The 19,938-nt window shown below is 36.2% G+C and overlaps 7 protein-coding genes across 11 annotated transcripts in view; 3 read left to right on the forward strand and 4 right to left on the reverse strand.

Moving 5' to 3' along the window:
• LOC104712737 (type IV inositol polyphosphate 5-phosphatase 3-like) overlaps nucleotides 1-1,975 on the reverse strand; it is a 10,582-nt gene extending 8,607 nt beyond the window's left edge. Inside the window, exons 1-7 of the mRNA XM_010429696.2 lie at nucleotides 1,957-1,975; nucleotides 1,755-1,801; nucleotides 1,503-1,650; nucleotides 1,272-1,409; nucleotides 1,027-1,099; nucleotides 768-872; nucleotides 347-648 (exon numbers count right to left, since the gene is read on the reverse strand). Coding sequence (XP_010427998.1) covers nucleotides 347-648; nucleotides 768-872; nucleotides 1,027-1,099; nucleotides 1,272-1,409; nucleotides 1,503-1,650; nucleotides 1,755-1,784 — 796 coding nt within the window. The 5' untranslated portion in view covers nucleotides 1,785-1,801; nucleotides 1,957-1,975. The remainder of the gene's footprint in view (nucleotides 1-346; nucleotides 649-767; nucleotides 873-1,026; nucleotides 1,100-1,271; nucleotides 1,410-1,502; nucleotides 1,651-1,754; nucleotides 1,802-1,956) is intronic.
• LOC104712739 lies at nucleotides 9,459-11,832 on the forward strand. Of its 2 annotated transcripts, none has more exons than XM_010429700.2 (8): nucleotides 9,459-10,335; nucleotides 10,486-10,560; nucleotides 10,643-10,741; nucleotides 10,828-10,908; nucleotides 10,988-11,085; nucleotides 11,179-11,304; nucleotides 11,397-11,445; nucleotides 11,557-11,832. In XM_010429700.2, the coding sequence occupies exons 1-8, from the start codon at nucleotides 9,490-9,492 to the stop codon at nucleotides 11,722-11,724; spliced, it is 1,542 nt and encodes a 513-aa protein (XP_010428002.1). In that variant the 5' UTR covers nucleotides 9,459-9,489; the 3' UTR covers nucleotides 11,725-11,832. The 2 variants fall into 2 exon arrangements, with proteins under 2 accessions (XP_010428002.1, XP_010428003.1); XM_010429701.2 differs by having other exon boundaries at nucleotides 9,490-10,335; nucleotides 10,643-10,714.
• LOC104712738 lies at nucleotides 11,881-12,696 on the reverse strand. The gene has a single exon (XM_010429699.2). It carries the CDS (start codon nucleotides 12,596-12,598, stop codon nucleotides 12,050-12,052), a length of 549 nt encoding a protein of 182 aa, XP_010428001.1. The 5' UTR covers nucleotides 12,599-12,696; the 3' UTR covers nucleotides 11,881-12,049.
• LOC104712740 lies at nucleotides 12,779-13,479 on the forward strand. The gene has a single exon (XM_010429703.1). It carries the CDS (start codon nucleotides 13,001-13,003, stop codon nucleotides 13,400-13,402), a length of 402 nt encoding a protein of 133 aa, XP_010428005.1. The 5' UTR covers nucleotides 12,779-13,000; the 3' UTR covers nucleotides 13,403-13,479.
• Nucleotides 13,515-14,780, reverse strand: LOC104712741 (hypoxanthine-guanine phosphoribosyltransferase-like). Its single transcript, XM_010429704.2, has 3 exons — nucleotides 14,430-14,780; nucleotides 14,005-14,169; nucleotides 13,515-13,846 (listed from the first exon to the last, which is right to left on the reverse strand). Exons 1-3 carry the CDS (start codon nucleotides 14,730-14,732, stop codon nucleotides 13,745-13,747), a joined length of 570 nt encoding a protein of 189 aa, XP_010428006.1. The 5' UTR covers nucleotides 14,733-14,780; the 3' UTR covers nucleotides 13,515-13,744.
• On the forward strand, nucleotides 14,901-16,337 carry LOC104712742 (UPF0544 protein C5orf45 homolog). Of its 2 annotated transcripts, XM_010429706.1 has the most exons (5): nucleotides 14,901-15,026; nucleotides 15,127-15,442; nucleotides 15,525-15,701; nucleotides 15,841-15,951; nucleotides 16,051-16,337. In XM_010429706.1, exons 1-5 carry the CDS (start codon nucleotides 14,973-14,975, stop codon nucleotides 16,293-16,295), a joined length of 903 nt encoding a protein of 300 aa, XP_010428008.1. In that variant the 5' UTR covers nucleotides 14,901-14,972; the 3' UTR covers nucleotides 16,296-16,337. The 2 variants fall into 2 exon arrangements, with proteins under 2 accessions (XP_010428008.1, XP_010428007.1); XM_010429705.1 differs by having other exon boundaries at nucleotides 15,841-16,337.
• On the reverse strand, nucleotides 16,374-19,938 carry LOC104712744 (polyadenylate-binding protein 5-like). Of its 3 annotated transcripts, none has more exons than XM_010429708.2 (8): nucleotides 19,584-19,938; nucleotides 18,741-19,410; nucleotides 18,026-18,137; nucleotides 17,873-17,950; nucleotides 17,680-17,769; nucleotides 17,254-17,577; nucleotides 16,917-17,129; nucleotides 16,374-16,819 (listed from the first exon to the last, which is right to left on the reverse strand). In XM_010429708.2, exons 1-8 carry the CDS (start codon nucleotides 19,924-19,926, stop codon nucleotides 16,586-16,588), a joined length of 2,064 nt encoding a protein of 687 aa, XP_010428010.1. In that variant the 5' UTR covers nucleotides 19,927-19,938; the 3' UTR covers nucleotides 16,374-16,585. The 3 variants fall into 3 exon arrangements, with proteins under 3 accessions (XP_010428010.1, XP_010428009.1, XP_010428011.1); XM_010429707.2 differs by having other exon boundaries at nucleotides 16,917-17,138; XM_010429709.2 differs by lacking the exons at nucleotides 17,680-17,769; nucleotides 17,873-17,950; nucleotides 18,026-18,137 and adding exons at nucleotides 18,283-18,372; nucleotides 18,476-18,553 and having other exon boundaries at nucleotides 16,917-17,138; nucleotides 18,629-19,410.

The raw sequence follows: 19,938 nt of genomic DNA on the forward strand, positions 1-19,938 counted from the left end.
ATCCGTTCTTTCCCACTTAACATCCGATTCAACGTTCTCATACCGGTTTCAGCACTATACTCACTGTTCATCCTCTCCCTCACCGTCTTCATTGACGGCTGTCTATCTAACATGGTCAACGGTGGCTCAGGCCAGCTCAAACCCATCCGTTCTTTCCCACTTAACATCCGCTTAAGCGTTTCAATATCATTTTGAGTAGAATCCTCCTTAGAGCTATCATCAACGCGTAAACAGATTTGTCTGTCTAGCTTCTTTGGAGAAGAGAACTGTCTCTTGATCTCAACAACCGGTAAGCCAGTATTGGGATCAACAAGAGTCTTGACTTCACCGATAACACCACCGTCATGTTTTAACGCCCAGAGCCTATCGGCTTCCTCTTCTTCTTCATCGTCCTCGTCAATAGGATGAATCTCAACACCAGTATCGCTATCACTCTCGAAAGCTACTTCTTCCTCTATAACATCATGTGTTTCCTCAAAAGGTTTAAACCTTCCAGGAGATGGTGGATCACTGTAACTTTTCACCGCAGAGAGTTTTGGTCTAACTCTGTTCAATGCTTCTCTAATGACTTCTTCCCATTTAGCAACGGGACGGTTATCTTCAGCTCCAAGAATGTTTCCAGCATTCAATGGTACAATCTCTTGTAAACTTTCATACATAACAAAAACAAAAACAAAAACATGTATAAAAATTCTCTAACAAGAACATATGTATTGAACAGAGTTAGTTTTGTCCATGTCGTTAGAAAAGTCAAAATTATTATATACCCAAGAACGTAGATATCAGCTGGTTGATTAATTTCAATCCAGTCATCAAGGTCAAGATCAGATGGTGGTGAGATTCCTCCAACGTTCCACGTACCAACACATACTCTGCACACAAATTCATTCCGACATGTTAGGGTCTCCTTTTACCCAACCAAACAACAACAAAAAAATTACATAATGAAAAAGATAAGACGATAACATCCGAATCTACATATTATATATAGTACTATTAAAAAATAAATAAATAAAAGAATTGTACCTTATTTCTTTGTTGTTAATGTACTGTGCTCTTAATGTTTCTGAATTCCTTCTTCTTAACTTCATTGGAGCATCTGAACCAACCAAAATAAAAAATTAAAGATTCACAAATTTGTATCTTTCTTTTTATAAAAAAAAAAAGATTTTGAAATTCCAACAAAGGGATCTTGAAAAAACCAAGAAAACACCCCACACACTGAATCATCACACTGATCATTATAACTACCTATGCAATTTCCGCATTACCATTGCTTATAAACTCAGCAGCGGCTGCGGCTGCGTCTACAACAGTAGCCGAAGCCGCGGCGATGGCGTCCTCCGCGTTCTCACAAACCTTCGATGATGATTCTCTTCCCCTCGAGCTCGATTCTTTACCACCACCACCTGTTTATGTTTTACAAAACCGGTTTAGATAACCGGAGAAAAATTAAAAATAAAGAACCGGTGTTTTCATCAGAGAGGAGAGAGAGAGAGGACCTTCTTCATCGGAGCTAGAAGAAGCATCATCGTCGTTAACTTGACGAGCATCTTCGTTTTCGGATTCGTCTTCACTATCAGCACCATACTCAGGATCTCTACCACTTATGTTCAACCACTTTCTCATCACCAACTTTGCCCATAATCTCTGTACACCAAACTCAACTTCATCACAACCTTATAACCCAATTCAGCTTTTTACCTTTTCTTTTTCAGACAAGAAAATCTTTTAAAAAGACTACCAGAAAGTACCTGGGATTTCTGACGATGGGTTTTCTTCATTATTCCGGCTGGTTCAACTGAAGACATGAAAATATAAATAATCTTAGAATTCTCCACAAAAAAAAGAGAGAATTTATTTTTATATAAATAAAGAGGAAAGTGATGAAAACTTTTATTTTTTATATATAAGTCTGGATATTATTTTTTTGCCAGACCATAAATCCAAAATTACTTGAAAGAGTTGGGAAACAACGCGTGAGTCAGTCCTCGTCTTTCTTTTCATCATTTTATGTAAGAATTTTTTTAAAAAAAAAAATAATTGCGTTACAATAATGTTTTTTTTTTCTCACGTTATGGTCAATTTTTTGTTTCTGTTTAAAATAATCAAAATCAAAGTTTTAGACTGATTTTGGAAACTTATGGAAAAAAAAACAGGATATTTTTTATTATTTTTAAAATATCTACAATGATTAATAATGATGATTAAAATAAAACTATAGGAATATCCGGATTACGGTCTCTAGTTTTTTTATATGATAACGTAGAATTAGTTTGTTACTACGTTATGGTGATCGTGATGGCTTTTGAGTGACAGCAATATATTTTTATTGGCCACTATAAAACGAGTTTACATTTATAAGATTAATAAACAAGTGTAAACTATGCACATAGTGTGCATACTGGACTTGGTATAACAACTCTCTGCTCACGGGATCATTCTTCTTTTTTACATAAACTAATGGTCTCAGCCTCTCAGGCTCGCAGCCATTTGGATTTTACCTTTTGGACCGCAACTCAACTGCTTCTATAGATAGATATTAAAATGAGTTAATGTTGTGTGTTACATGTTTGGTAATAATTATTATATAGATTTCACATTATTAACGTGTGGTAAGTGATAATTCAGGTGTTCTGTTCTTAATTAACAAATAAAAAAGTTAATCGAAAAAGTAGTGGGAAAATCAGAAGTGGTGGCCACGCAGGTGGTGGTGGTGGTGGCGTGGCTCGTATGCAATAGTGGGTAGTATAATAATAGCCGAGCAAGAAAGGTGAAATAACATATCAACAAAGATGATTCAGACGTGAATATACGAGAATCGTTTTTTTATTTTTAAAAATTTTCTTTAAGAATAATAGAATCACCTAAAAACTACATTGCTTTCATTGTTATGATTAATTACGCATTTATTGATGTGTATATGAATTTTTTATATTTGATAATAAGACTTACTAATTGAAATAACTGAATCAAACGTTAAAAAAGAAGAAGTGGAGTAAAAAATCGTCATTGTTTCCAAACAACAAAAATATACCCCTAATCTTAACAATATATTTAGATAAGAAAATCATGAAACCCTAAAATCTCTATAATATATTTGTAATTAAATAGGACAATCTTAGGATATAAAAATTGATATTAAATATTTATCTTAACATTAATTTTGGATATGCATTTATATAATATCAAAAATAGTTTTGGTTATTCCGTATTCGCGTATATAGTTCGGTTCCGATTCGGTACTCGATTATGATTTGTTCAATTCTCATATTTATGATTTATATAGAAACCAAACCGATCACAACATCGGTTCAAATACCATTCGATTTAGGTAAGTTTGGTACTTACAGTTAGGATATCTGTGCATGACTTATGAAAAACGTAACCATAATCATAATCATAACCATTTGAAAAAAAAAACATAAAACGCATCAAAATTAGCCCAATAATATAAAAGGCAAAATTTTATATTCGGGGTACCAAAAAAAGTTATTAACAGGTAAAAAAAAAAAACGAACGCAAGTACATGGAGCCGCCGCCACATTGGTCGATAAGGTGTAAAAGCAATTCTATGAGATCCGGTTCAAAAGTCCGGTCAGAGTCCGGTTAATGGATAAGGTGTTCGGGTCGGTGTGGTGTGGTGCGGTGCGGGTCCCCAAGAAATACACGGACCACGGAAGAAGCCTACGATTTGGACTCTATTGGGTCCACCCACTTTTAACTAGACTTGGATCTACTCTTTTGTACCCCAACCCTATTTGTTTCATAGCTTCCAGTTCTCACCTAAAATCCAAATCAGTTAAATCAATTAATTAATTTTGCTCTAAATTTTCGTTTAATTCTATACTTTACTCAGTTTTTATATTAAAACAAATGTTTATCCTATAAAATTAATCCTACTCTATCAACTATCATATACTTTTTTCTACACAGTCAAGTATACGGATAGTATGATATTATATTGAGTAAAATAAAATAAAAGAATAACTCTTTTCCATTTAGTAATAGATGAATAAAATTTGCAAGAGTATCTTCTTTATACCCAAAATTTTTATAAAAGAAATTATAACAATATAAAAGAGATTAAAATGATACTCTTTTCGTTTTAAAATATAAAATATTTTAGTTTTGAATAAAATCACGTAGATTAAAAAATAACTACTTTAACATAGTTCCACCAATTATAAATAAGACTATATAATATAAAATATTAAATTAATTTAATATCTATTTTTAGAAGTTGCATAAAATTTTTAAAACATCTCTATATATTATGAAACAAAATAATTTTTCTAAAATATTCTATATTATAAAATGGAAAGAGTATATACGTAATTTGTCAAACTCAGGAAAAATAGATGTATTTTTGTGCTAAATATGTAAATAATTTATTAGAAAAAAATAATTAAATTTGCAGTCGGAAATTGTAGACCTCCACCAACAACAAAAGAATGTTGAAATAAACATCTCACGTCTAATGTGTTGGAAAAATAAGGGTGCAAGTCCCATGACAGTCCATACTTCATTCTTCATCATCGATGATGTTTTTGTAAACAAAAAAAAAACCAGAATTATTTATTGAGATTTTTGTGGCCGGTGATATCCTGAGATTCTATGTTATTGATTTTCTTATAAACCCCAAACAACAAAACATTGCTACGGAAACATGTCTCTTTTGTTTGGAAGTAATATGCTGTAATCTATATCAACAAAGCTAGCCCCCTTAGCAAATATCCATATACGTAAACAAGTAGAGAAAATAATTTTCTAACGTGATGTATTAAAATGGGAAAAAATATCGACGAGGATGGGTCAGTGCGAACAAAAACAAAGAATTAAGAGAGCGACAAAAACAAGAAAGAAAAAAAATAAGATAAATTTGGAGAGAATAGAGATAAAGAGATCATAAGGAATAGAAAACATGTTTGGTGCCTTTTGGGATCACATCAATCTTGACCACAATCTACAATATAGGCAATGGTCGACGCCCAAATTTTAGCCAATCATATATATTATTTATACTTGGTATGATATTTACAAGATAAGATAAGAAGATATCATTAATCCAACACAATAAACTTAACTAAACCGTAGTTTGATGGTTTTAATATGAAATTTTAGAGATACTTTGGTCAAATCAGAAAATGAGTTATACTTTAAAGATATTTAGAGGTTTCCTAGTGACGTTATCTACGTATATCATTTCGGAAATTAATCCAAAATTTTACTGATATTTTTTTGTCTTTTCATGCGAGCTAGTGGAGTATATATGCCACTTTAAACTCAGCTTTATGTGAATTCGAACTCACCCACGTCGAAAACGACATGGAAGATTAAAAATATTGGTCAAAATCAACTACTGTCTTTAGATTGACATCTCCATTTTAGCTGACATATATTACTTTTAACTCCATATTTGCTTAAGGAAAAATGACTAAAAATATAAATTCGACAAAACATGTAACCTAATGCCATGAACAATGTTAAAAGGTCAGCGAATTTTTCGTTTTTAAAGAAAATAAAACAATATTAAAGAAAGACAAAAACAAAAAGAATCACATAACAACAGCAAAGCTATGATACGCAACATATATTCTCTATATTAGAGATTGTGTAGATAACGAAAAAAAGTACAATACAAAGTGACTAAATATAACCTTTATTTTAGGAATATATGGTCCCAAATAACACAGTAACTCACTGTTCTTCTCTGTTTTTCACTTGTTTTATTCCTTGTTTTTAGACTTTTATATAATTTTCCATATCCAAAGTGGACAAAAAAAAAACACAATATCCATTTTGAAGTAAATAAATTCGAATGTTTAGTTTTGGTTACATTAGAAGTAATGATGAATTAACGAAATTGGTAATGGTTATTGGATACGGAGAAGAAAGTGTTCAGAAATCGAAACTCAATTATTGAAACATTTCTTCTCTCAATTAAACAATAGTTTTTATTATTATTATTTGTATGTTTTTATTTGATCAACGACAAATTTCATTAAATAATAGATTTTGTGGTCAGATTTAAAACCCCATACAAACGAGAACAGAACCAAACTTGGACAGTAAAGAAAAATCTAAAATATAATATAAAGTAATGAGATCAGATAATAAAAGTACCTGTGAGAGAGGTTTGGCTCTGTGACTCTGAAGAGATGACGAAACCGAAGAATAAGAGAAGAAGACGACGAGAACAGAAACACGAAAGAGCGAAGGCACTTACTGCTTCTTTGGGTGTCTTGTGAAATGAATGTGAATGTGAGCTTTTTTTTTTTTGGAAGGTCGAGAAAAAAAAACAAATCTCTTTCTTGCTCTGACCCCTATTGCTTCTCCATTTTATATTGTGTTTACGTTCACATGTTATTAATTTCATATATACATTTTTATTTTTATTATATATCTCATAGATTTCTTTACAATGTACACGTTTCTGCCACGTGTTTCTTCTAAGAAAGCTTTCATCTTTTTTTTTAATTTCATTCTCAAAAAGTAAAAGTATTTTTTTTCAATCGACCTCGAAGTTTCTTACCCTTTCATAGGACCCGGTCCTTTTCATACAGGATGGTAATTGTAATGCATTATTATTGTTTTGTTTGGCTCTAATTTTTATTTTTATTGTTGGTGTAGATTGTAGAAGACAAATTTTTATAAATATCGAAAACGATATATGATGGAAAATGTTTTACGAATATTAGCTTCTATTTTTGTATTATTTAACATCACCGAAGATATGTTTTTTTTTCTTTCTTTTATCTTCTAATTTAGGTGCATTATATTGTTGTGGGTATAATTTGTTTAGGATAAAAAAAAGTCAAAATTAGGTTTCCCATTTCTAGATCCGTCCAACCAACAAGAAATATGGGTTCAGCTATTATTATTATTAGGGGAATATAAACATAAACTTTAAAGAAAATATAAGGAAAGAAGAAAATGATGAAGGTGTACTCCAATTAGCAGTACCATAAACCTGTTTAAGTAGAAAGATTTGGTAAATGATGACAAAATAGTTAAGAGGATTACAAAAGATTACCAACTAGTCAACTACACCTTTACACTATTCTTTGTTTTTAACGTCAAAAAAGTTGGACTCATAACTTTTTTCCTCGTGAGTGACAGACAACTGGTAAAACAGAAATTTCAAAGGTAAAATAGTGTGTTACTAAACGCCATTCACATCACTTGTTTAACAGGCGACGAAACAAACCGGTGGCAGATGGAGACATTTTCGCCTGTTGGACCTCCGGTTTTTGTAACCACAACAGCTTTTATGGTACATGTTACCACATGTCATTTGACGTCAACCCTCAAAAAAATAAGTCCAAATATTGATTCGTTGTTCAATGTTGTCGTGTCCAATGTTCATTTGATATGTGATTAATATAAACTTTAAGACCATAGTTGAACTCGTTATTACCGGAAGAGGAGATGATCGACATATAAACTACTATTAATTAAGGAGGAGACTTGTCTTACCTCATACATACTCCATTTTTAAAACTTATCTCTACAGCGATGATTACGCCCTCGTTCATAATTTCACATACCTATCACCGAATTATAAAAACTAATATCATAGTTTAACGCAAAACGTAAAGTTACACACTTACACTTATATTGGTATTTTCTTATTGGTAAGAGACCAAGATAGTGGTAACATTTTGAAACGTTTATCAAACTTGTCGATCGCCCAACATAAACTTGCATCTTATGTCAACCACAAAACGTTTGTTTAGCCGAATCTAAGCATCTATTAAATCAGTGTACTACGAGGGAACAATATTAAATTCGGATGCTAATCAGCAATCACTAAATTATTGGTTTGAATTTTTTATATATAGTTTCATTTTATTTTTTAAAGATACGATTGACAATGACTCACTGGTTAGTTAAACATTGAGTACGCATAATTAATTATTTCATTTCTGATAGGTGGCGAACGGCGATTAATCATAATACTCAATCGGTGAGTTTTTATTTGTATAGAGCTTTCATGATAGTCACAATTATGTAAATTAAATCGACGTTATTATTTTGCGTTCTGATGGGTTGTCGTCAGGTTAGAACTTTGATCATCATAAACAAAGTACTAGTATATATGAAGCATCATCTCATCCCCACTTTTTTTTAATAATGGGGATTTGAAATTATGCAGTTTGTCTAATCGCTGTCTAGTGTTTATTAGTTTTCACTATGATCCAAATCCAAATGTATATATGAACAAAACTTCTTTTTCATTTAATTTTTAAAAAAAACTTTCTAAAATTTTGTATATATTGAAATTGAATGCGAATATATTGTTTTTATTGGCCGACGCAAATGATGTGTAAGACATAGAGTAATTTCCTCGTACAGTATTAAGTTTTATTCATTTCAATAGGATATTTACCATTAGGTGTTTTTAGTTGTGTATATCACTATATCAGTACATAAAACAGGAGTGTTTTTTTTTTTTTTAACATCTAACAAACTTTATTAATATGAACTAGAAGTATACATAATTATCAATGAGATTACAATTACAACCAATAGTTTGAATCACAAAGAAACAAAAAGCAAATACTTAATCATTTTCGTCATTGTCGTCAATCTGATGTGATTATTATGTTTGGGAATCATTTTCTTGTTGTTGATGAATACCAGTAAAGCATTCGAAACTCATAACTCATACGTAGCGATCCATCCAAACAGGAGTGTTCATATACAATTTTGATTCGAGTTTTCAAATTTTTTTTTTAAAGCTTTATTATGTAAAGCAAACCTTATTATTATTTTATTTGTTTCGCAGATATTATCATTTGACATATTTTACATAAATTATATCTATACATGTACATTTTTGTTCGATAAATAATTCAATAGATGATAATGTTTTAAATCAAAAAAGTAGTTTTAAGGATAAACTATAAATATGATTTAAAATATCATATTGGAAATAAATATGGATTATTTGTTATGATTTTCGTTATTATTCCAATTTGAATATCAATCAAAATATGTTTTTATGATAAATATATCCGGTTAGGTTTGTTTTGTGTGTTTGGTTAGAATTAGAATATGGTTTCTTTAGATATTAAGTCATATAACCAAGAGTGTTTCATTAAGGTGTTCATCAAATATAGTATACCACCAACTTTAGATTAATACAGTCTAGAGACGTCGTTATGCATTAAATCGTATCGCCGACCACATTATTTAAAACGTTATTATTAATAAATAACATGAGTTTAATAAATGCGACGGTCCATTTAGGAACGACGGGTCCATTATTATTTGACATATAACCACACAATTTAATTAGGTCCATTATCATATGTTTGGGCTTCTTTCTTAGCTGTCGCCTGAGTGGGTTTCATTGTCACATTTAAAACTTCGTATCCCAAATTGATAAATTTCCATAAGAAAGAGGACAATTTTGATAAAACTGGAGAAATGAAAAAGATAAAAAGAACCGTTTGAAGATAAGAGAAGAGAAAGAAAAAAAAAATGCAAACGCTTCTCAGTCAGCCATGTAAGTCTCTTCTTCCTATACTCACTGCTTCGTCGTCGATTCGTAGCTCCGGTGGTGATGTGAGAGAATGTATCAATTTTAAAGCATCGGAGAAAGCTTCGCAGTTTCGATTTTGCGAAACCCTAATCCCTTTTCGGTTTCGTAGTTTCGCAATTTGTCGAGATTTCGCTGTTCGTGGAGCTTATGGGATTAGATTCTGCTCACGAGACGGTGTTGAAAACGGAGGAATCGTTGCTGAGGAAGAGGAGGAGCTTGAGTTATTGAACAAACCGAGTCCTGTATCGAAATCAGAGAATGAGAAGGAGAATGGTAAAGCAGACGATGACGAGATTCTGAAGCCGTTTTTGAAATTCTTCAAACCGGAAGAAGGAGAAGGAGATGAGTCGGAAGAAGTATCCGAGGAAGAGGAGGAGACTGGTAGAGTCAGTGTAGAGTATTACGAACCTAAACAAGGTGATTTTGTGGTTGGTGTTGTGGTTTCAGGTAATGAGAATAAGCTTGATGTGAGTATAGGTGCTGATATGTTGGGAACTATGTTGACGAAAGAGATACTTCCTTTGTATGATAAAGAGTTGGATTACTTGTTGTGTGATTTGAAGTATGATGCTGAAGAGTTTTTGGTTAATGGGAAAATGGGGATTGTTAAGGATGGTGATGATGATGGTGGTGTTGAGATTGCGGAATTTGCTAAGCAAGGTAGACCGGTTGTGGAGATTGGGACTTTTGTTTTCGCTGAGGTTTTAGGGAGGACGTTGAGTGGGAGACCTTTGCTTTCTTCTAGACGTTATTTTCGGAGGATAGCTTGGCATCGTGTGAGGCAGGTTCTTTTCTTGTTCCTTGAATTTTTTGTTTCATTGTATGGATTCAAAGACTGTTTTTTTGGTTTTGAAGTGTTTTGTATTGTTTTACATGTTGAGGTAATATTTATAAGCAGCTAATAGCTAATGAAGAGTGAAATTGTTCTGTGGCAGATTAAGCAACTTAATGAGCCTATTGAAGTTAAGATAACTGAGTGGAATACAGGAGGGCTTCTCACCAGAATTGAGGTATACGAATTCTTGATTTTGGGGTTCACATGTACTTAGATTTCATACCTCAAGTGTATCTTTTGTGTTTGTTTAATTTCAGGGTTTGAGAGCTTTTATTCCGAAGCAGGAACTGGTGAAGAAAGTGAACAGTTTCACCGAGTTGAAGGAAAACGTAAAGCAAGAGTTTCTTTCTTCCACTGTAACAGTTTTGTTTTCTGCTGAATCGCAGTAGGCTTTTTGGTTTCATGGTTCTGCGTTTTCTCAGTTTTTTTTTTCGTGTTTCAGGTGGGTCGTAGACTCTTTGTGCAGATTACGCGGTTGAACGAAGACAAAAACGACTTGATACTGAGTGAAAAAGTAGCCTGGGTTAGTTACACTTTTGTCTTGTCTTTATAAGAAAACCCCAACAAGGAGACTAATGATCTATCGCATAATGATGTCTCAGGAGAAGCTGTACCTTAAAGAAGGAACACTCTTAGAAGGAACAGTTGTCAGAATCTTACCATATGGAGCTCAAGTCAAACTCGGGGATAGTAGCAGAAGGTGAGTTCAATCTATTGCTTTCTTAAATTAGTACTTCTTCTTAGTGATTATAGGTTTTGTATTCATTCCGTTTGCCAATACATGTTTCCACAGTGGACTGCTACACATTTCAAACATAACTCGCAGAAGAATTGGATCGGTAAGCGATGTGCTTCAGGTGGACGAAAGCGTGAAGGTTCTGGTTGTGAAATCTCTATTTCCAGACAAGATTTCTCTCAGGTTAAACCTTGAATAGAAACGCAAATTGCATAACTGACTGGTCCTGAGTAACAACTATAACCATCTTCTTCTATTGTCTGTCTTTTATACAGCATTGCAGATCTTGAAAGCGAACCGGGTTTGCTCATCTCAGACAAAGAGGTATAGCTCAAATCTTTTAATCTATGGACCAAAATTGACCTCTTATAACCCGCCAAAAACGCCATTTCATATCCCTACTATAAACGTTATACCGCGATTTTGTCAATGCAGAAAGTGTTTACAGAGGCTGAAGCGATGGCAAAGAAGTATAGAGAAAAGATGCCTTCAGTGGCTACAAGCCCGATTTCTGATCGTCCTCCAATCACAAGCAGTTTCCCTCAGGGCAAGGATGAAGAAATCTATGCTAACTGGGACTGGTTCAAGTTTGAGAGTCAGTAGTGACATTCACAAATCTTGTTAACATGTTGTACAATGACTTTTTGTATTTGAAATTTTAGGACTATGTATTATTATGAGTAAATGTTTCCTCCTGATAAAGCTTGTTCCTTTAGATGTGTAGTAAATCTATGTAAAGATCAAAACACACACCGAAGCTCACTGAAATAATATAAACTTTAACAAGAAGTTGTTTCATTGCTATGGCATTGCAAGGTTCAATCAGTTTTAAGAATCTGACCAAAATTTATTGAAGACATATATGATAAACAATGGCTCAGTGACCAATCCGGTGAAGAAGATGAAAATTTCAGCTGACCTCAATCGATCATTCGTTAAGCTGTTGAAGCTCAGCTTTGAGCTGTTCGATCTTGAGTCCCATGGATCGCTGTAGAGAAGCTTTCTCTTTCTCTGTTACTTTCCCGAGCAAACCTTCAAACATCTCCAAAACCTCAGTCACGGCGGCTCTCGCGCACTCTGCTTCTTCGTTGAAGTAAACCGTCTCCTTCGAATCCATCGCCATTTCGATCTCCTCACGAGCTTCAGCGAACTTGAGATTGATCTCGTCAACTACCTTGTTCACATCTGGCGGTGAGCCGCCGCCGCCGCTGCTAGAGTCGGTGCTGAAACTCCTCTGATTCTCGAGGAAAGACTTGGAGAATGACGCGTTTGGGATACGGAGAATTCGTGAGCTAGTATATGATGATGATGGTTCTGAGAGACTTGATTTCGAATAGTGAGACGGTGATGGACCTGAGACATCGCCGAGTGAGTTTATGGTAACCGGAGAAGAAGATATAATGCTTAGATTCTGAGGGATTCGGAGAGGCTTTCTGGTGAAGAAGTTCCGGAGAGTAATTGCTGAGTGAAGACGCATGGTTAGGTTTCTTCTGATATGAATCCGCCGGTTAGGTTTCTCCGAGTTTCTTGTAGGTCGGCGGCGGAGATAAGTTAGGGGCAATTTGAGATTTTTGTTCAAAACTACTTCAGGTTGATGAAGACGAAGAGATGTTATGGGCCTAATGGGCTTCATAATTAAGCCCACCATGAGATTTAGAAGTCAGAATAAGACAGGTGATGATGGTCAAAGTCAAACTAATCAACCAAACCACATAAGCACCTGAACCATAAACTGTAAAAGGCTCTCAGTTCTCACTGACCACTCCATTCGCGAACCACTCCATTTCCATTGACTTTTTTACGCAAATCAGACTCCTACATAGACCCCTGAGCTCAAAGACAGTATCATCAACCAACAAATACTTGAGCCTTTTATCCAATGGATCCCACTGTTCCACCATCTCGAACAAAGCCCCTAACAGTTTTCAAGATGGGTTTAGCCTCCGCAAGCATCCGTTTGGCTAGCCTTGCTTCTCGTTCGAAGAGGAAACTTTTTCGTTGGACTGCATGTTATGGCTCTGGGTATGAACCTGTTATACATCTCCAAAACGATAGGACTGTGATGATGATGATGAACAATGGTGGTATTTATGAGCCAAACGAAGGTGAACCGAGCATGCTCTTGAGTGGGGATCAGAGACGAGGACCGTTGTGGCAGAAGAACATTCTCATGGGAGGCAAATGCCAGCTTCCAGATTTCTCCGGTGTTATATTGTATGATGCTGATGGACAAGTTGTTCCTCCGGCCAAGAACTCTCTTCCTTTGCTCACCTGGAAGTAAATAAGAAGAAAGGCTAAAACCTACTTATTATTTGTTTGTTTGCATCTATTTTCTTGGAATATATAATGTATGGTATATTGCTCTATGATTTTCTATAATTAAAAGATTTAAGGAAATATGAATTGTGTGAAGCTCTTGCTCAAGACATTCATGAATCATAATATAACATATACACCAAATGGCATTAGCTTTTACATCAGAATCACTGTCACCAAAGTGTAGAATAACTTTGGTGTTGCTTTGAACAGTAATACAGGGGTAAGTCATAAAAGATGTCATGACTTTGGTGTTGCCCAGTCATATTTTAGAAGTATGAGCTCCTTTTAAGATGAACCGACTTTTTCAATTCATGTAATATTCAGGCTTCAATACGCCAATGTAAGATAGGTTGCGGTATTGTTCTGCAAAGTCCATGCCATAGCCCACGGCAAATTCATCTGGACACTGCGCATATTCAAAAGATACAACACATGTTCAACACAAAGCCATAGATTATAGAGACTTAAGTGAGGCTAGTTCCTAACACCAACAAATACTTCTGTCTACCATGGTTTACCCATCCGAATGCATATTTGAACGGAGAGAAACAAGAAACAGCTTACTTGAAAACCAATGTAGAATTTGCCCTTTCCAACCAACTCAAAATGAACCTTTCTTCTAGATGGCTTGTCTAGTAGAGTGCAAACTGAAACAGATGATGCCTTTTTCGCTTTCAAGTGCTCGATCAAGCAGTTGAGTGTATTGCCGGTATCCACAATGTCCTCAACCTTTAAGAAAACACATAAGCTGGTCAACTAAAGAGGCAGTGAAATTTCCAAGATGAACAATACTATCATCAAATCAAAACATCAAAGTAGTCTACTGTCTAAAATGCTATTCACATCACAATTTGCATATCATCTTTAAATGTTAAAAACTCCATAGATAAGACTTTAATTTCAGTAAAAGACTCAAAAACTTTTTAAAATCCATATGAATCAGAACACATAACACATACATAATTGTACATGAAGGGGAAGGAGATTACCAAGACTACATGCTTGTCCGTGAGGTCAAGCTTCAAGTCAAATGAAATCCTGGGAGTTCCACTAGAGACAGTACCAGAGCCATAAGACTCAGCTCTAATGAAATCGATAGCGATAGGCAAGTCGATTCGTCTGACGAGATCGGCCAAGAAGAGGCAAGCACCAGTAGCTACACCGACGAAGACAGGCGATTCCGATTCACCGGGGAAATCAGAAGTAATCTCGGATCCAAGCTGACCCACCCGCTCCGCTATTACTTCGGCACTAAAAAGCACCTTCTCTATGTGCTTCTCTAGCGCCATCATCTTCTTCACCAAAAGCTTAGGATTTGGGATTTTAGGGTTAACTGTACAAAACGCGGGAGCTTAACCGAATCCGGTACAAAATAATCTGGAAATTGCCAACATAACAAACCGAACCTATTAAACCAAACCCGGTACTAAATTTTGCCAAATTGGCGCTAGAAACGAAAATTGAAAAATTCATTTTAATAAAAACACAAAATCGAAATCCCTAGAGAGAGTCACACGAAGAGACGAAGAACAATGGCGAGTACAGTCTTCATCGCTCTACAATGTTTCGAGTGTTCAACGATGCAGGTTCAAACTCTCTCGTCTCTTTCTTCTTCTCTATCTCTGTTAATTTTGCGTATATTGGTTAGTTACTTTTTAGGGATTTTGGTTTTTGGGGGATTCGTAGGTGAAGCAGAAGAAGAAGAGTAGCAACAAGTGGGTTTGTGTGATTTGTAATCAGAAACAATCAGTGAAAAAAGTGTTTGCTCAGGGTTTTAAGGCTAAGGATCTTCGTTTCTTCGTCCAATCGTTTAATATGTCTCGCAAAGTTAGCGATGAGGAGGCACTTGGTATTGTAGATTCTGAGGTTGATGTTAAAGTAGAGGTTGATGATGAGGAGGTTTTAGATGTTCGTGAGAAGAAGCGATCTGATTGGAGTGAGTATCTCGATTGTGATTCGTCAAATGGTTGCTCAAGATTAACTGGAGAAGAAGAAGAAGACGGTGAGTCTAAAACGATGGAATCAGTTTTTTTAATTGGATATATTTTGTATATAGTGAAATTGATTTAGAGATTTTGTTGTAGATGTGAAGATTGTGACTGAGATGCCCAAAGACATGTTCAAAAGGCCAAAGCTGAACAAATACTCTAGTCCTGGTGGTTCATCATCAGTGACAGGAGGTGGGAAGAAGAGAGATGGTTATGGCCTTTTCAAGCCTCCCTTACCTAGACGTAGCGTCAAAAAGCCAGATTTTTGTTCAGGTAAGAGGGATTCAGGTAAAGCCGCTACGAATGTTGTGTAGTGTGTGTATTCGGACACTGTTCTGGTAGAAAGCATGAATGGTTTTTTTTTATTAACTAAGAGATGCTCTCAATAAGTATACCTTTGAATGTGTTGTAGATGGGGTTATGATGAGGAAGGAGGACAAAGAACAGAGAAAGCTAGAGTCAGAATCAGAAAGAGTTATTAAGCCAGCTTCAAAATGGGACGCCTACTTGATCGATGGCGAAGGTGAACACCAGGCACCTAGCTTTAGTTTGAGTAAAGCCACTACGAATGTTGTGAAATGTGTGATATTTTCAGTTAGTGTACCTTTTGAATGTGTTGCAGATGCAGTAAGGATGAGGAAGGAGGACATAGAACAGGAAAATCTAGAGTCAGAGAGAGTTACTAAGCCGGTTTCAAAATGGGACGCCTACTTGATCGATGACGAAGGAGAACACCAGGCACCACCACGATTTGGTGGAAAGAAGGGATTGAAGGATGATGATGTAGAAGAATGGGACAAAGCAGTAATGGAGATGAGTACGGAATGCCAGATAGTAGACGAGGAGGTACATCCAGATTTCATGTGATCAGAGGTATTAATTACTATGTTTTTAACCAGGCTGCAGATTATTAGATGATGCAATATGTAAAGAGATTCTGAAAGATGCAAAAGAGTTTAACTCATTAAAGTAGACTCCAAACAAAACTAGAAAAAGGTACTGTCTTAATGCTAAGAGTAAAGAACTCAAAACAAACCTATCAAAGAGAAGTTGCAAAGGAGAGAAAGAAAAAAAAAACTAGTTAAGGAGTTCCTAAAAGGTTTTAAAGCAACTGTCTAAAAAAGCCAAATGAATATTGTCTTGAGTAAACAGTGAGTTCACTCGGTTGAGGAGAGAGCAAACTGGTCATCCACTGATGACCCAGCTGGTGGTGGATTTGCAGAGAGCCTGAGAACAGCCAGAGCCTCGGAGACTTTGGCCTTAAGAGCTTCAGGTGACTCAAGAAGGTGCAAGATCTCTGCTTGATCCATCTCCAGCAACATACCAGTAACTTTAGCTGCATGAACTGGCTCATGCTGCTCCACAAGTGGGTAAAGATTCTCCCCAAGCATCTGTCAACAATTCACATTGCAATAATATAAGTTAAAAAATCTATTTCTAATGCAATGGCCAGAATGAGATAAAGAGAAAGATATATAGGGGACAAACCTGTGGGTGATCGTCGGGGCTAGCCGAAGCCAATTCAGATGTCAGCTTAGAGATGGGGATGATAGATGGCTTGTGCGGGTGTTGAGGAGCATTGTGAGAGATTGCAGATGCATTCAATGGCAAAGGGATTATGCCTTGAGGAGCAGATGCTTCCATCCCGTTCCTCCTGTTGACAGCGCCTCCCATGTATCTCATTCCCGGGCTTGGGGTTTGCTGCAGCATCTAACATTTCAAAGATAAATAAATAACAAAACCCAACCAAATTCAAGTTCGTATGATTGTTTTTAAGATAAAAAACGAGCTACAATTCATATAAGAACTTATGATAAAACTTTACTTGTTGTTGCTGGAAGTGCTGCTGCATGTTACCAGGAGGACCACGCCTGAACCCAGCATGGGGACCAGGCTGAGTTTGCCTTTGAAAAGGGAAAGGCATCATGAAGTTGGCCTGGCCTGCACCTGGACGCACCCCAGCCATGAACTGAAGGTTGTACCCATACCCCATAGGCTGTGACGGCACCAGACCTTGACCGTTCTGTCCTATGAACACTGGATGGTGTGGTCCCGACATTGGCCCTCCTGGAGGGTGATGATGGAAACCAGGCATTGGTGATGGAATTGGCGACATGGTCCCAGGTGATCTGATGTGAGTAAACAGACTCTGAAACAAGAGAAGAAGGTATATAAAGAGTTTGAAAATCAGTGTCATCACAAGGGTGCAATCTACAATCTATAGATCATAGAGAGAGGGCTAATTAAGAACCTGAAGGTGCGCACGTCTCTCTTCCTTGCGCTGAGCCAATGCAATGTAAAGAGGTTTCCTTCCAATCATCTTCCCATTCATTTCTTTCAACTGCATATAATCATCATCCCCAATGAACATTACAATTAATAGATTGAAGTATATATATATATATATATATGTTGAAAGATTCTAAATTCAGTTGGAAACTTACAGCTCTTAAAGCTTCTTCAGGATTAGAGTAAGCAACAAATCCAAACCCTCTGCTCAAACCTTGAGCGTTCATCATAACCTAAATATAACAAAACGCTTCAGTTCAATGTATGCAAAATAAACTATTGAAGATCAGATAGAGATAATGACAAACCTTGCAAGAGGTAACAATCCCGTACTCAGAGAACATCTCCTTGAGCTTCTCATCATTCACACTATCATCAAGATTTTTCAGATACAGATTTGATCCTTGCAATTTCTCAATCCTGCTTTNATGGTCCCAGGTGATCTGATGTGAGTAAACAGACTCTGAAACAAGAGAAGAAGGTATATAAAGAGTTTGAAAATCAGTGTCATCACAAGGGTGCAATCTACAATCTATAGATCATAGAGAGAGGGCTAATTAAGAACCTGAAGGTGCGCACGTCTCTCTTCCTTGCGCTGAGCCAATGCAATGTAAAGAGGTTTCCTTCCAATCATCTTCCCATTCATTTCTTTCAACTGCATATAATCATCATCCCCAATGAACATTACAATTAATAGATTGAAGTATATATATATATATATATATGTTGAAAGATTCTAAATTCAGTTGGAAACTTACAGCTCTTAAAGCTTCTTCAGGATTAGAGTAAGCAACAAATCCAAACCCTCTGCTCAAACCTTGAGCGTTCATCATAACCTAAATATAACAAAACGCTTCAGTTCAATGTATGCAAAATAAACTATTGAAGATCAGATAGAGATAATGACAAACCTTGCAAGAGGTAACAATCCCGTACTCAGAGAACATCTCCTTGAGCTTCTCATCATTCACACTATCATCAAGATTTTTCAGATACAGATTTGATCCTTGCAATTTCTCAATCCTGCTTTGCCTCTCTTGCTCAAACTTCCTCCTCAATTCCTCTTCCCTCTCCGACTTCTTCTGAGCCCTACCAACAAACAACACATCCTCTCCGAGGCTAATACCATTCATCTTCTCAACAGCAACCGCAGCAGCTTCAGGGCTCTCAAAGTTCACAAACCCGAAACACCTCGATACCCCACTCTGGTCCTTCATCACAACTGCACTAGAGATCTCACCATACTTCCCAAAAGTCTTCTTAAGCTCATCATCAGTGATCTCTTTTGGGAGGTTCTTGACATAAACGTTAGTGAAACGAGGCACAGCACCGCTCTCACTACGGGACCTGTCCTGACGGCGAACAAAATGGCCAACAAAGACTTGCTTGTCATTAAGCAGCATGCCGTTAAGCTTGTCGATAGAAGCCTGAGCGGCTTCCTCTTTCTCAAACTGGACAAAACCATACCCTTTGGAACGTCCCACCACGTCCATCGCAACCTTGCAAGAGAGAATAGTCCCGAAAATCGAGAATGTATCATACAAGGCTTTGTTATCGATAGATGCATCAAGGTTTTTGATGAACACGTTGGCTTTTCCACTCAACCTAGTGCTCGGATCACGGTTCGAGAGCATGATCCTTATAGGCCTGTCTTTTATCGGAGTGTAGTTGAGATTTTCCATCGCTTGACTCGCTGATCCAACCAAAAAAAAAACAACAAAACACCAAATAAGAACAAAAGCAAAACACATCATGAACAATATTATACAATCCTGTCATGTCGTAATCCATAATAATAATATTAAATTCCTCAAAGTGAATATAAAAATAAAATAAAAGAGGGATTATTATATAATAATTGTTTACCATCCTCAGGGTTAGAGAAATTGACGTAAGCGTAACCAAGAGAGCGACGAGTCAAATCACGACAAACCCTAACTGTCTGAACAGTAGCGACTGAACTAAACAGATCAAACAGATGTGCCTCATTGATACTCGGATCTAAATCTCCTACGTACAGCGACGAGTTGGGATGCGTTTGCAACGCTTCCACAGCGACAGCAGCAGCCGCAACCGCAGCAACCTGATTCACAGCAGGGAAAGGAGCCGCCGCGGGAGGAGCAGGAGCAGCAGCAACGGGGGGTTGATTAGGAACCTGATCAACCATAGCAGTCGTCGGGGCAATTCCAGATGCAACCGCCGCCGCCATAGCGTCTCTTGA

Source organism: Camelina sativa, chromosome 9 (genome assembly GCF_000633955.1).
Source record: "Camelina sativa cultivar DH55 chromosome 9, Cs, whole genome shotgun sequence".
Taxonomy (NCBI): Eukaryota; Viridiplantae; Streptophyta; class Magnoliopsida; order Brassicales; family Brassicaceae; genus Camelina; species Camelina sativa.